Source organism: Sphaeramia orbicularis, chromosome 12 (assembly GCF_902148855.1).
Source record: "Sphaeramia orbicularis chromosome 12, fSphaOr1.1, whole genome shotgun sequence".
NCBI lineage: Eukaryota > Metazoa > Chordata > Actinopteri > Kurtiformes > Apogonidae > Sphaeramia > Sphaeramia orbicularis.
The window spans coordinates 26,133,801-26,150,678 of NC_043968.1; the positions used below are offsets into that span (position 1 = coordinate 26,133,801).

The 16,878-nt window shown below is 37.6% G+C and overlaps 1 protein-coding gene across 2 annotated transcripts in view; it reads right to left on the bottom strand.

The window, feature by feature from the left end:
• Positions 1-525: 525 nt before the first annotated feature.
• The window catches only part of LOC115429220 (monocarboxylate transporter 2), a 35,071-nt gene continuing 18,718 nt past the window's right edge, over positions 526-16,878 (bottom strand). The window contains exons 1-4 of one of the 2 annotated variants that reach the window (XM_030148499.1): positions 15,007-15,223; positions 7,162-7,305; positions 6,054-6,857; positions 526-5,693 (exon numbers count right to left, since the gene is read on the bottom strand). In XM_030148499.1, coding sequence (XP_030004359.1) covers positions 5,416-5,693; positions 6,054-6,857; positions 7,162-7,305; positions 15,007-15,223 — 1,443 coding nt within the window. In that variant the 3' untranslated portion in view covers positions 526-5,415. Of the gene's footprint in view, positions 5,694-6,053; positions 6,858-7,161; positions 7,306-15,006; positions 15,253-16,878 lie in introns of those variants that run through there. The other variant, XM_030148496.1, reaches the window with a different exon arrangement.

The following is a 16,878-nucleotide window of genomic DNA, read 5'->3' on the forward strand; positions in this document are numbered from 1 at the left end:
AAACTGTTTAATATCTGTTGATTAACTAATTCCAATAAAACATGTCAACAATTGGTGTAAAATGCAGTTTGCCGTCTTTTCACGGTCATCAGATATGACCCATTTGGACGTTCAGAGGCTCAGTAGTTACCATGGAAACACTGTCATCTTCTACAACATTGATTTACCAGTAAGACCCATGGAATTGGATCAATGACAGTGGATGGACACACTGGGTTTCTGCTCAGTCAATGATAGATTTGAAGAAAAAGTGACATTTTCAGCAGTTTTCCCTGTTTTAATATAACAACCTTTGAGTTTACTGTGAGTTTTCATGAGCATCTAAATTAAGTATAGGAAATTAAATATACGAAAATACATGATTTACAGAGAAAAATACAAAATACAGAGGATAATATTATAATAAATGATGATAAATCACTTAAGTAAAGGTTAAATAGAGACAAAAATTTATTTGGGAACTGCCACAAAAATAGCACCGGGTCTTTATGGGTTAAAATCAAAGCATAAAATCACCAACAGAAGCTTGTTTGGATATATATTTTATTTAGCTACTGTGATAGGTGATATCTTCATATTAGACGTACAAATACAGAAATCGGTTGTCTATACCCGTGTGGTATTTTTCCTCACTCTGACATGACGGTTTTACAGAGGTAGTGGAAAGACTGACACAATCAGAAAACAATTTAATGTCTTAAAGTCGCCCTGATGAGAAAGCACACAGCATGTCTGCTACTGGAAGGAGAATAATGGACTGTGTTCAATACTGAGACAAACAGTGCTGAGGTCCGGACATGTGAGCACAGCCGTCCTCATGTGTTCATATGCAGATGTATGTGCATCGTGTACTCTACAGTGTGATTACACATTCTTGCAGTTTAACGCCTTCTTTGTTTAAACAGTGTTAAGATGGAGTGAATTTTAGATTCACTGGTTATTTACATGTGATGAAACACTGCAGTGATTTGTAAACACATGGTACGTTACAGACAGAAATGGGCCAATTGTGGACATTTGTGAGCCTCACAATACCATTTTTACAACTCTCACAAATGTCTTTTCATCATGACCAGTGTAGCACAATAAGGCACGGTTAGAAGATGTTACTGACAGTCGTTGATCCTCCCAGTAGCAATCAGTCATTGTACACAGTCATCACCCATACTTTGTTGTTCATTCCAGCATGTAAATAATAATTTTCAATTAAATTAAAGACTCTGTTCATCATCTCAACATATGAATAAGCAAAAGAGGAAATTCATGAGATATAATTTAGCCAGTTTAATTTTGCAGGTTGGAGTTTTGAAGTTTATAGCAACAGAAATGATTTCACTGGCTTAGAGACCGATTATTTATTTATTATTTACTTCTTTACAAACGAGGCTTTTAAATGTGACATTTATAATATGAAAATCCTAGAGTTTTTGGATGAATTTTAGAGACACAATTTCATGATAAACAAAGAGCAAATCGTTCAAGATCATTTGGCAAGTGCCAAGGACATGTTCATTGTACATAGCGTTCCATTACAGTGTTTGAGAAAATATGTGGTTTTGCCTTTAAAGTGTAGCATTTCTGCTGCAATGTCTAAACTCCAATCTGCTGTCATTTCTAACAGCAAAATACCGGATGAAACTGAGAGTGAAGTACTTTCAAAGACAACCCTAAAACCAGAAAAGGTGGCACATGGCCACATTCAAGTTTCACTTGACAACTACATGTAATCCTATAACAAAGTGTGACAAAAAAGAAACATCCCTTCAGATCTCTGTCGGCCTTTGAAAGCCTTAAAGCCTTTACAATCTGCATATTGATTCCACACATCAAAAACAAAACAAGGTAACATAATACAGCCAGTGCTCTTCCTATATTTTAACTTTTCATTTCTAACAACAGTTATGTTCTTCAGCAGAAATAAAATACAAAAGAGAGATAAAGTATTTAATACTATTTTAAATCTATTCTCTCTAAAATTGGTCTCACACAAACCTTAAAATAATACAATCTTTGTGACACATTTAAAATGTTTTAAACACAATACATAAGATGCTAAGCAGTATGATCAATAAGGCTACTGGTGCATTTCATATCCCCTCTTAATTATGTCTATGTTGATTGAATCTTATACCTTGTGTCATTTTATTCTAGGAATAAACATTTGGAAGCAAAATATACAACCCCGTATTGCTTGAATCCGAACAGAATTCATTTTGCATTACTATTTAGAGGAAGGTTATAGAATATCATAAAGTGTCAGGCATGTACAGTACATCCTGGATTGAACAAAAGCAATATTTCTGACCCCAATCAACTGCAGTCAAAAAGAGATCACACCATAAACTGAGATATTCTTCTGCACCCAACAAATGGTTCATGAAAATTGGTGTTTTCCTGTTACAAGTGAAGCTTTTGCTCTGGATAGTTTAACACCAGCAGGGGGCAGTGTTATTTCGGTTGAATGATTGTACAGCAGTGCACTACCCTCATTGTACAGTGAATATAGTGACTTCTATTTCAAAGAGTGAAAGTAGCCTCCTTCACATTAAAGTCAGTGCAGAATTTTCAGTCGCATTCACAGTTATTAACATAGGCCATAATGAAGGTGGAGACATGGCAGTGTACAAAAATATGGTCTAATATTGGCATGAAAGGCTGGTGGGATAGTCAGAGCAGGAGAGTTATAACAGATGAACTCCAAAGACAGTCTAAGGAAAGTTAACCTCAACATACAAGGACTTAGGCAGTAAAGAGAAACCACATGCTTCTGGAACATGGCTGTGACAAGGAAATTAAAGCTCAGGTCCAAAAGCAAGATCAGATGAAGTCATGGGCTTCAGAAAATCAAAACAGTGTGCATACAGTAACTTCTACAGCAGTTGTTCTCAATAATTCATCATCAAGAGGTGTAGGACCCAAATACAACAGCTGACCCACCTGATTTCACCAGAAAACACAGAGGACTTTACAGTAACATAGTGTTTGTGTTTTATAACCCTTGATTCAATATGATGCAATATTGATAGGCTTGCAACACAGGTGGACATCTCATCATTTTGAGCATACACACATTCAACTATTCAAATGAGGGAAAAGACAATACCATTGTTCATGATTGCTTTGAAAATCACATCTGTTATTAAAATGAGTTTGGCTTTGTTAGGACATCTGAGACAGGACATCATTTGGTCAGAGCTTTGGCATTAAACCAAAGCTTCAGGTTTTTGAGACAGAAATGTTCATCAACACAGAATAATACATGGAATGATAACCACATTAACATCAACAGCAACACGTAATTACATTATTACATGGTATGTTCATGCTGAACATATTCATATACAAACAGGATTTAAAATGTTATTTAACATACATTATTTAGTAATGTCAGTAGTTTTTCTTCAGATGTTTGAACATACTGACATGAATGTTATGTGTTAGTGAATTAGTTAATGAGGAGACTACAGAACATGATTGTTTAATCTCATTGCATTAACAATATGGACAAATAGAACGCAAAAAAACAGAGAATACACTGATTTCATTTAAAATTCTAAGGTTAATCACAGCAAAAAAGTGGGTCACAGTTAACACACAGCTTAGTATAATACTTTAGTATAATACTATCAAGTATTCACTGTACAACTCCTCTGCATTCATCACTTTACATTTAAGGCAATGAGTCACAGAAAAGACTGTTGCTGTCCACACAAACACATTTCCCTGTACATCTGCATTAAAATATGTCGGAGTATATTGCTCATGGGCTCTGGCTGTAGAAAAACCACTATTATGCAGATGGTTTTTGGTCATTTATACCTTATTAAGGCCCAAAAAGGATATTACATTCAACTATAATTAAATTCATTGAATTGCAGCAGTTTTACAATGATGTTTGGGGTGAAGTATGGCTATTTTTCTAGTGATTCCAACATAAATGAATGCAAAATGAAATGCAAGATTACAGGAGGCATTTTATGACTTGACTGATATTATTAAATTACAACATTTTTGCCTGTTTTACTCCATTACAGTGCTCAGGAGGGCAGCATAATACACCGCACTGTTGTAACAGTTGCAAACACATCTGTTACTTATTTATAGATGTGGGATTTCAGGCAACCCAACTGCTGTATTAAACACTGCAATTAGGATTTTGCGTTCTTTCCTAACGCATAGCACTAGATGGATCAACCATTTCCAGTGCAGTGGGATTGCTAATGCTGTATCAGCGCTGCGAATAACATAATCAACAAGTCATCGGAAGATTTTGCTTCCTACAGAGCTGTGCAGCAAGGGAAATTTGTAGGTTCAACAGCTGCCAACATTAAATCAGATTTCAGCTCCTCATTTGTTCCCTACTGGTATGATTACATAAACATTATCTTAGACAGGAGCAATTTATTCAAAGCTTCCCACTTGTCCACAACTTTGAAAGAAGAAAAAATGGCAGATCATGGATTCTATTCATTTGTTTATGCTAAAAAATCTGCATACCATATAGTTGTCCTTATGACGTGTACAGGTAGGTACAATCATAGCCTTTGTTTGCTCACTATCCATCAAAAATGCAACACATGAGCCCAGACGCTCATTGTGTGAAGCCATGACAACAAATCTGTTTCCCAGGCTTTCAAACAGTGGCCGCTGTTGTCTTCAGTCAGTCATACAAAGCTCCAACCACCCAACCAGAGCTTCTGCATTGTGAAAAACAACTGTGTATGTGTCATTGTATACATGTGGATAAGTTTGCTGGTGCTAGCAACGTGTTGTATTCACATCTGTGGACATATAAATGGAATTATGTTTTTATTAGACGGATTGAGACATTTTTCTTAACTGTTGGGGCAGGTGCAGATTACCTAAATCAACCTTAAAAAAACTGCAGGACATAATTTTTTAGAGGCAGATTGTCTTACTGCGTAGTTAATTAATTCCCCTAGTTATCTATCAGCATCAGTAGATTTGCTGCTATTTGCTTGTGGTTGATGTAGTTCTGCACTTTACACTAAAACAATAATCCCCACATCCTGATTGTGAATGTGAGTGTGTTGGAAATTATCTATCCCTCAGCTGCAAAAATGTATTTACAGAAAATCTGATATGAGGTGAATATGGTAATAAACAAAATACAGTTAGTATTTTTGTCAAACATCAATTTAGAGCCTCTTCATATGGGGTATCATACATTTTCCTCCTTGCTTAATGTTTCTGTTACAGACTGATAATACACATCAGGGCCTCCTACAACAAAGTTGTTGCTTTGGCAGTTTAAAAGAAGCGCAAAGGACCCAGAATAGATCCTGGGATCACACTGACAGGCACCTCTTGGCTTGAAGCTCAGTTTGATCTTAGTTGAAGGTGTTGCAAGGTTGCAGTGAAGGTGACGGTGATTTGTTTGGATGACGGAAGGATTTAGATATTGGTTTCACGCTGCATAGGCTCCTCAGTTTTTTGGCTTTGGTCAACCAGCTCATGTGACGCCTGGGCTTCCCCGTCAGCCTCCTTTTGATCCTGGCCTTGGTCAGGATCTTCTGTCTCAGTCCGTTTGTACATTTCTGCTTTCTTCTCACGCTCCAACAGTCTATAGTTAATGAAGTTTCCAATGAAAAGCCAAATGCTGGCTACAATCACTACAGCTCCGCAGCAGAAATACATGATCTTATAATTTTTTGTAACATCGACCAGTTTCCCTGAAAGACACAAAAACATTAGACTATAAGACTGTTCATACATTAATGTCATTGCATGATATTAAGATCAGAAAACAATTTATTGTAAACATGAGGTGTAATGCACAGAGGAAAATGTATAAAAGGTAAAACGTACAGTACATTAGGAACTTTGCTTGCTGACTACATAACAGCTAGCTCAATAACTACATTATTCCACTATCCAGCTACTCACTCACTAGTCACCGACACTTAAACACCATTTTAAAATGGTTTTGTGTCATCAGCCTTTAATAATGCAGTTAATGCTGAGAACACTCTATCTGCATCACAAATACTCAAACTACAAACCATGCATACTCTTAAACAGATGGACAATACCTGCAAGAGGTGGTCCAAGAAGGACTGGGCAGCACTCCACAATGGTGGTGAGTCCCACTGCACTGGAGAATCTCTGAGCTCCAACAAGGTCCATCAGTGTTTCAAACAGTACTGAGCTGACCATGCCAAAGGCGAAGCCAAAGAACACAGCATATACAACCAGACCAGTGTAGTCATCCGCAAGAGGGCAAAGTATGTGGCACACCCCATTGTACAGGACAGCAAAGCTGAAGAAGTATTGGATTTTGGGTCGGATCCAGCGTGAGTTGGCGAGTAGCCCCATGGAGGGTCTGGCAAACATGTCGACGAAAGCCAGGATTGAGAGCAGGAAAGCAGCAGAATACTCATCCACACCCATGTCTTTGGCATACGCCGCCAGGAAGACAATAGGTGCAAAGAATCCCAGGAACATAATGACATTACCTGACAGATAGATGAGAAAACCACGGTGTTTGAAGAGTGTCAAGTCCAGGAATTTGTTGATTGTTTGCCAAACAGTGCGCTTCTCTTTTGTTGTGGTGGACACAACAGGTAACTCTTCATCTTTCTTAGCCTTTTTGGGTGGCGGTCCCAGAGGCCTCATGAGGGATCCGGCCACACAGCAGTTCAGCAATAAGCCACCCAGGATGAGAAAGCTACCTCTCCAACCAAAACTGTTGAAGAGGTACTGGTTGAGAGGAGCCAGGGTGCTAAGGAACACTGGACTGCCTGCCATGGCCAGTCCATTAGCAATGGGACGCTTCTTAAAGAAGTATTTGCCTATCATAGTCAGCGCTGGCTGCAGGTTGAAAGCTAATCCAAGTCCTGTTAGGAGACATGACAGAGGTGCATTAGACTGTAGTCTCAAGATCAGTTTAATTTTATAAGATAGTAACGGTGCATTCATGTTATTTCAGTAAACTCAGTACATCTGTAAAACATGGCTACAATGTTTTTCAAGCACAATAAGGGAAAATTTGAGCTGTTTTCAGAGAATCACATGAGCACATGCATTGTTCCTACTCAAATACTGTTATTTTTACTCTACTACTCCAAAGAAAACAATAATCAAATCAATTCAAAGCAAGCAAATTAAGGCCTAGAGTTAAGTGGATTTAAATGGGCTTACCGCCGATAACTCCTATGCAGATATAAAGCTGCACTACACTGGTGCAGAACGAAGCTAAGATCATGCCAGTGGAACAGAGGACGCCACCCATCATGACAATGGGCCTGCAGCCATATGTGTTGACCAGTATGCTGCTGATGGGACCTGGAACGAATGGAAAACACAAAATCAAACCACACATGTAGCGTGTTTATGGCAGTCAGGATCAGTGAAAGTGTATAATGATTTAATCTGGTTAGTGCTGCAATCCGATGGGAGCCACGCTTCCATGAATAGCAGCAACTGCACTGTATCAATTTTTAAACACAACAGTCACGTCATCTTGTGTCATATCAGTTTAATGGTAGTATAGTGACAGTGTGAAAAATCTGGAAAGACTTTTACGTAGGTTGCTTTAACATACATGTATGTGCAAGGAGAATTTAGCAGTATTTCTTCTTCTGTTTGCTTTCAGCTGCTTAATGTGCAAAAAGGTGACCTGCATCATAATGTTTCACTACAAGCCAAAAAAAAAAATTACAAAGCAATTTACTATTTGTGCCATTTCCATAGTTATGCATAAAATCCCCTCATATAAGCTTATGATGTTTATATTCAGAGTTGCAAAGCTACGCCAGAGGTGATTCTCCAGTTTCTTTGAAAGCCAACAGTTACATGCTATTTTACTGTTGCCAAATCTGTAGTTTAACCATGAAATCTAAATGGATTAATTACAAGTCAGAAAGGATTCCAAAATTCAGCAATGCATGTTGGAATGTACCAACTGATACCTTTGCCATTTTGAAGCCACAGGCCAATACACAACCTTCAAATATTTGGTAACCTATGTGTCAAATTCATGCATCTACCTGTCTAATCCAAGTCCAACATGGGTTAGTCTGATTTTATAGTTTTCTTGTTGTTGCTCCTAGTGAGCTTTCCATCTACTAAACACAGCGAATAAGAAAACTCTGGATGTTATTACTTTATTTGTCACAAGTGACAAATTGTACTTTGCACACAGTTATTTACCTTATTAATGTTTTTTAAAGTAACTACCCATTTGTAAAACTTTCAAATCTTCAGAAAATTTGCTAGATTTTGCGACCAAGATTAATTATAACTAAGACTCGTACTTTACTGGAATGTGAGGGCGAGTTTATTTAACGTATGCATCTAATAATTGACACTGTCTCCTATTCCTTTGCTGAATGTTCAGTAGAGAGGAGGTGTAAATGGAAAAGAAAGTGAGAAAAGTAATGAAAGATGTATTTTTTTGAAATAATGCTCTCATTACCAGCCAGATGATGTATCATATTTCTGCCAGGCCTTGTGCAATTTAAAAGCCACATCGGGCGGGAAGTCATCTGACTTAATTTGCTCTGCATGAATCTTTTTTCGACCTTGAGGAAAGTTCCCCTCATTTGCATCCACAGCAGTGATCAGTATTCTCGGGGGCCCGGCGGAACCCGAATTGGCTGTGATGAGGAAGCCCTGAGCCTGCACATTACCTCCCTTGAAATAGGCTTATCATCTCCTGGCCAGACGCAGCATGGACTTCATTTCACAGTGGACAAAACCCCAAACTAAATATAACCACCTCCATCCCAAAAGGGAACGACACATATAGAAATGAATTTTCTCTATGAGTCCTTAATGTGAGCTTCAGCGATGAAGTTGGAGCCGCTCATGATTTGAGGATGCTGCCTATCCATCACACTTCAAATAGGATAACAGACAAAAATGGAAGCAAACAACTTTTAAAAGCTGCTTGGTTGCAAGAGGATACAACGTGGTTTTCTGAAGCGGCTGTGTCTGACTGCTGAGCCACTGCACACACATTTACAGGGTTGCAATAGAAGGTTAACCTAGTTGGTTTATGCAATTTTTAGGGTGCCATGAGGCTTAGATGTGAAGTTTAACACAGATCACATTAGCCTGAGTCAAACTTGATTTTGTTAAAAATTTGACAAGGGTGTTTATGACATTACAATGGCAGCCATGTCTCCCCAGCTGATAAGATGAGTCTGCATTTCCACAACATTTGAAGACAACAGTGGTGAATATGTTAATTTAGCTAACTATATTTCCCAGTAGTAAAAGCAAAGACTTTTTTCAGCTAAATAACATGCCCAGTTTATCTCTTTGTGTGAAGTAGCATCAGAAGCTACACTTTTTAAAATATTTTCCCCAACACTGCAACACCCCCATTAGTAACCTACTTTTAAATAACTATTCCCTATGGAAAGTGAACATTCAAGTTAAATAGCTTAAAAACATATGACCCATTCTGGAAAAATAAGTCAAACTTTTTGTAAGAAAACATGCAGCTGCTGATTTTTCCCCCTATGCTGACGTGGTACCCATAAACAGTTTTGTTTGTTTGGTGAACCAGTACCTCCTGTATATTTAGCATCTTGCCAACTAAAATACTTGTCGTTAGGACAGGGAATTAACATAGTGTTTGCACGCTGCCTCTCTCCAAGGTCAACCTTGTCCCTCCCTCCCTTCCTCTCTCGCTTTGTGGATTAGTGATATTGATCCATGCCCTGCAGCTTAAATACGTCATCACACTGCGCCAACAGGAAGAGTGGCTTCACAGCTGTCTGAGGGGGTGAAGGATTGTACAGAGAGGCTGAAATGTCCTGACTTATTCAGTATCATCTGATAATAAGTCAGCATATTATCAGTTAGGCTCATGTGTACAGGTGTATCTCAAAAAATAACAATATCATTAAAAATCCTCTATAGTTTTTGTCAGCTATATCAGTAATGACTTTTTCTCATTACATTACATTACAATACAATGAGTACATCACTATCTATGCTGTATAAATGTCATGAATACCTTGGATATTCATGGCTGGATATTTTCGATATTCATATGGATATTTTGAAGCAACTAATAATTTATTTATTCAACTTAATACCTTAAAATTGCCGGATATTGTATATAATAAAATATTAGAGATGATTTATAAAGTAAAAAATAATATTGTTCCAAATACCATTCAAGAGTTCTTTAAATTAAGAGAGAGTAACTATAATTTAAGTGGTCTTTATAGTTTTTAATGTATGAAAGTAAGGTCAAATGTGAAGTCCAGATGTAAAATGTGAAATTATGGGATGGACTTGATGATGAATTTAAGTTGTTCACTTATCTGATAATGTTTAAAAAATGCCTTAAGTATAAGATCATTCAGGAATATTAAGTGGAGATGGTAGATGTGTTTTTGTTTTGTTATTGATTCTTTTGTTATAATGACAATGCTCAATGATGTACACATTTAAATTAATGTAAGTGGTGTGTGTCAGGTGAAAAAGATAGGTAAAAAATAAGCTTCTGCTTCTGGCCTATTCCTTTTTTGGTTTTTGTGTTTATTGTGGTTGTTGTACTGTGTGTTGTGATTACTGTACAAACCAAAAAAAACAAACAAACCCTGATCTAGCTCAGTACACACTACTTCAATCATCACAAACACACTTGTCCAGAAGACACTCACTTAGCTGAGTTTCCATTACAGTTTTACGCAAAATAAAAGCAATATTTCTACAATTTGTGTTTGGCTTCTGATGTGTAATTGAAGTGAAGTCCTGTCTCGCAACATGTCGTAAATCTTGTAAAATATTGTATAGTTCTCACAAGCCGCTGGTTTAAGAAAGATGGACGCACTGAGTTGCATGCAAAACCTCCACCTTCACCCCCACCTCCTCAGGTCCACAGGCTGAATGTCTCTACCCCACAGCGTACTGATGCAGTCATTTGAGCTAGAGGTGCCCTGACTAAGTACTGAGTGGATAAAGAACATAGCTACTTTTCAGACATTTGACATTTCTACATACACTAGATTTTTGATTTTCATGAGCTGTAAACAATAATTATCAAAATTAAAACAAAAAGGCTGGACATTTTTCACATCATGTGTGAAGGATCTAAAACGAATGAAAGTTTCGCTGTTTGAATTGAATTACAAAAAAAAGAACTCTTCCAATTCCAAGGGACAAATCTGCTCGTCTGAAAACTTCCATCAGAATAAGAAGCATCTCCATTCTGTTCATGATACAAGTACTACATTTCTATGGTTATACTGGTGCTTCGTCTTTTTATCCCTCAGCAATATTTATTTGACAGGCAAAATACTGCCTCCTAGGTCATTTACATAAGACTGCATGCAAAATATATATAAACCTGAAACACTGAATTCTGATCCAAGACTGAATTAGTGCTGATACACAGCTATTTTGGATTTACCTGATGAAAAAATGAGGTTTGGCACTCACCGCCTACTGAAAAGTAAATTAAAGTAACTGTAAATTAATAAGGGATTTGACTGATGAACAAGAAAGTAGTTAACAGTTGAACTGACACAGTAGAAAACTGTACGATAACAAGCAAAAGCTAAATGTATCAGATAGGTTTGTACTGAACAATAATTAGAGACTCACTTCTGTAATTTGGATTAATTTGATAATTTCTGGGTGTGTCATGCTGTTGTGTGTTATCAGGGCTTTGTTAACAACAATACAGACACAGTTAGAGCTGCAGGGAATAAGAAAGGTGTTAAACTACCAAACAGTGATTATTTCATCAGCATAAGAAGCAGAACATGACAGCAGGTGTTTAATGAATAGCTGATGAGTGTGATCAATATGAATGAATGAGTAACAAGAGCCGTTCGCTAGTAACTGCACATATTGACAGTGTCACCGCACGATGACATACAGTCATGTCAGAGACAGCAGCAGTTGGAGATGAGTAAAAACCATGACACAGAAGAAAGAAGGTATCTGATCATGTGTTCTCTCAGTGAGGTCAGAGGTCATTCTTTTTGTCAACCCACAAAAGTTAAGTCAAAATATTAAAATGATACTCAAAAATTATACAAAAATATTTCCCTTTGTTATTAGGTTTTCAGTGAACACATTTCATATTTCAGTGTTTTTCTTTATTACTTGACTGTATCTCTATTTTTTCAATAAACTGTTGGCCAACAAAACCCATTTAGTGAGAAAAAATATGTGTGTTTGTATGTCTGTCTGCCAAAATCTGAAGTATTCATTTCATAGGCTGTTTTTTTTTATTACCCCGCCCCCCGAAGGGGAGGCAAGGGGTATTGTTTTTGGTTTAGTTAGTTTGTTTGTTTGTTTACACTTTAGCAGCAAGATTATTGGTTAAATTCATACCAAACTGGGTTTATATATTGCCAGTGACCCAGAATACATGTGGGTACATGTTGGGAACAGTAGGTCAAAGTTCAGATTTTTTATGAATTTTAAAAATTTTTCTTTTTCCCATTTTCTTAGAATTGGAAAAATTTCACATGTCTATAAAAGCATCAGTTTTGTTTCAATTTATTTCAAACTTGGCAAATATATAGAGGCAACTGATATGCTGACATCAGCACATGATGATATCAGCTGGATCGAAGCCAAAATAAGCTACAATACGTGCCAGGGGCGGGGTTTGTTATACCTGGCACCACTTGTTCTGTTTGTTTTTTTAAAATCATGAGATAATTTTATCGAGTTTTATTTGGCAAGCAGCCAATCATGAACTGGTTTGACACTTGGGGAATTAAAAATTAAAATCAAATTACACATCATCACATATTATTAATATAACATTTATTTGGCATTTCCCCAAATAATTCCAGCAAGTATAGAGTTGGTAATATAATACATATCTAGAATTTTTTAAAGCTCTTAGTTACAATATTTATCTTCAGTTTCTTTAGTTTTAATATGGGCATTTACACAATACTCTGAAAAGGTAAACTGTTTTTTCCTCTGTTCTCTGTGAAATCTGCAATTTACCACAGAGAAGATGAGTTTTCCAGGTCTTCTGATGACAGTGCAGATGGTGACAACAGCAAAAGATAGAATGACAGGAGGATTATAGCGTGGACAGATGGCAGCCGTGCCACTGCCAAGCAGAGGAATGTAGAGCTGCAGCCAAAGTGGGGAATCCAGCAGGTGATCAGAGCAATATGGTAAAGACCTGCAGAAAACACAGTCTGACCCTGTTGGTTCCTTATTCAGGAAAGATACAGCAGCATCTGTGGCTGCGACTCAGGAATTTATATGATATATATGAGAGCTTTAGAAAATAATTTCTGTAACAAATTATTGAAAACCCTTGTCCCTTGTACACTATTAAAACAACAAGACAGAAATCGTATATTAACAGTTTATACTTGAATACATTTTTTGTGCTGTCTGGTTATCTCTGCATGACACATTATGTCTATATTCCATGATGCAGCAGATGTGGAATCCAGGTCATCATATAATGTCATGACCTACTATAATAAAAAGGCTCAGTGCAGAGTTTAACTGTCTATCCTTTTGTCTTGAGTATGACAGAATACAGTAAATTGCTATTTCTCATAATAATTTTTTAACAATGCCAAGTGTGTTAAAAAAAAAAAAAAAAAACAAAACGATTTTTGTCAAGGAATGACAACATCATGAATTGAAGGATAATGTTTGAAACTGGGTCTCTGAATTTGAAGAGCTTTGCTGTAATGAAATCTTTTAGCCAGACACTCACAACATTCTTAATCCTCTAATATCCCTCTGAAAGGCAAGACATTAGACTTTGACTGTAGGCTACACAACATCAAAACACTGTAAAAGCTTTACATATATGATTTAATTGGGGTTTGCTTGGTCTAGGAACTCAGTACGCTGTATATCCTTGGAATTTATCCTAACCACAGGCTGTGTAAAAATGGATGTCCTAAAGCTCCCCAAAAGTGAAGCCAAACCATCTCCCCCTGGCTGCTCAAAGGAACAAACAACTCACACATATAAATCAATCAATCACATAACATTTTTTCCCAAAGGTGATTTCAGTATTGTTTGGTAGTTTTGATCTGGCTGATATGAGTTCAAGCCTTAACCTTCTGATGAGTCCAATCACTGTCAACAATCCCTCGGTCCGTGGAGTGTAACATCCTGTACTGGTACCGTGCAGACTCTGGTTCTAAATTACACCCCAGAAGCAACATGGCAGCTTCTTAAACCACAGGATTTTGGCATCACTGGCCCAATTTCCATCCTAAACCCTGATCACGAAACTCTCACAGATTTTAGTGACGTCAGCAGGTCAGTGGCTGAGCGTGACAGGCTCTAAGCTTCGAAATTGTATAAAAGTGATGGGACAGCACTTTGCTACATGCCAACACGAATCAATCTTACAGAACCTTTGTGAGTCTGGGAGAAGCACTTGAGCTACCGATATGAACATCTGCCAGACTCTTGTCTAACACAGAGTGTAAGTGATCAGTTCACTAATTTTTGAAAAACCAGCATCATTACATAAAAATAAAACAAACGGCAGATGAATTGTTGTGTAATAATATCATTGGATTCCTCTGATTTTATGAACTTCTTAAGTCTTTGCTAATTAAGTGTTGATGTGTAAATTGGAATGTGTAAATGTACCTGCAGTTTAACATTTTTCTCTGTAACACTATGAACTCTCAATACTCTTCAGAAGTCCCGTCTTAGGCAAAGTGGTCATAAATGGCTCAATGTGTGATAATCTAGTTCTGATCCGTGTTGAGTCCAGACAGGGTTGATTATGCCACATTGGAGGTGTTTAGCATGAAACAAAACTAGCATTTTGTGGCTGTAGACCAGGAAACAGGTTAGATCTCTAGCTTCCTTTTTAGCCTTAGCCTCTGCATTCCAGCTGAAAGACAAAGTTAGGACAATAAATCCTGAACTAAACCTAAAATGGTGAAAAAGTCATGTATAAACAGTGGTACATGTAGACTATGCTTGAAGGGAAAATGGAAATATGTTGCTGTTAGCTGAAAACGATAATCCAATCTTTTGTTTGACTCAAAGAAGCCTACTCACCTGCAGCATACATGACCGCTAGCATGATGGAGGAGATCCACGCGATCTGACTATAGGAGGCATCGAAGATGACCTGAATTTCTTTGAAGAAGACGGTGATGGCCTTGGGGAAAGCGTACGAGAAGCCAATGGAGATGAAAGATCCGAACACCACGGCCCACCCCCAACCGCCATCTGGGGGGGGCACGGCGGGTGGACCTGTGGCCGGGGGCGGCATTACTGGCCCACCTCAATGCTCACGATTACCTGCAATGACAACAGAGAAAGACAGATGACTTTAAATCATTTTATCATTTGAGACTTTGACCAAAATAAAGCCATATCTTCCTTGCGTTGATTTTGAAAGGCCAATACATGCATTTGTGACCTCACACTTGGACTACAGGGATTCTTTGCACATGGGGTTAGACCAGGGTTCTCTTCAGAGACTACAGAGGGTCCATAATGCTGCAGCCTGTTTCCTTACAAAAACAAAAAGGCCTAAGCACATCGCCCCTGTTCTGTGCACCCTACATGGACTTCCTGTCAGCTTTCACGTGCAATTTAATCTTGTGGATTGTTTTTAAAAGTCTACACCATACAGGCCCATCCTATTTGACTGAGCCGTTGCAGCCTTACACCCTGTCCAGGGCCCTCAGATCAGCTGACCAGTTCTTGTTGGCTGTGCCTAAAGTCAGGCTCAAATCTGGAGGAGACAGAACCTTTTCTGCGGCAGTGCCCAGACTGTGGAATAGCCTCCTTCTGTCTGTTCGGTCCTCTCAGTCTTTAGCAGAGGTGTCAAGTAACGAAGTAGAAATACTTTGTAACCTTACTTAAGTACAAATTTTGGTTATCTATACTTTACTGGAGTAATTATTTTTCAGCTGACTTTTTATTTCAACTCCTTACATTTTTAAAATACCCTCATTGCTCCTATTTCATTCTAGCTTGTCATTGTTCAAATAAAAAATAACTATCCAGATAAATGGCAACATCTGGATAGAGTGAATTTGACTGTGGTTGGATAAGAAGTATAAACATATACCATTCTGACACCCTTTTGGTTTGTAGCCGATCCATTGCACCTGACTTCTTACACCATTCCAATACTTATATTCAACTAGTCATCATATGTTCCACTCCATGAAACCCATGTTAATGCTCAGTAGGACACATATATGGTTCTTTAATACATCTGCATTGGACTAAAATGCCTTCATTTTCAATGGGCATATATGCAGCTGAAACAGGTAGACTAGTGCATCCAAAATGCTTCAACATTAACATTTTAATTTAACATTATAGTCATTATGGCCTTTAGAAACATGTTTTTGGGGAGGTGGGGTAGTTCACTATAGACCCCTGTGGAACCACCTAAGCTTTTGTCCTAATGGCATTTTTCCCCCTAACATTTACTTTTATACTTCAAGTAGTTTTGAAAAGCAGTACTTGTACACTTTTACTTGAGTAAAAAGCTTGAGTTGATACTTCAAACTAGGAAGGCAGGATGTCTTAGTTCTCTTATTGTATTAGTTTGCATACTAGTGTGTTATGTTTTACCTATTTGATATGCTGTTGTGTATTACTGATTTTCAATGATGCATTTTTGAAAGCACTTTGGTCAACAGAAGTTGTTTTAAATGTGCTATATAAATAAACTTGAATTGGAATCAGAGCTAAGAAAACTCTACCACAAAATTCTGCGTTTAACCTCTTACATAATGTATGACTTAATTTTGTCCTGTGATTGTTTATTGATTAGTCAAATCAAGAGAACTTTTGTCCTCTCTGCTAAAGTCTGTTGGGACTCTAAGGTTACAAGTAAATTAGCTTGATTCTGAACAGTTGTTTATGGGAAAAATTAGAGGCAGTGGGCTAGATATTGACAGTATA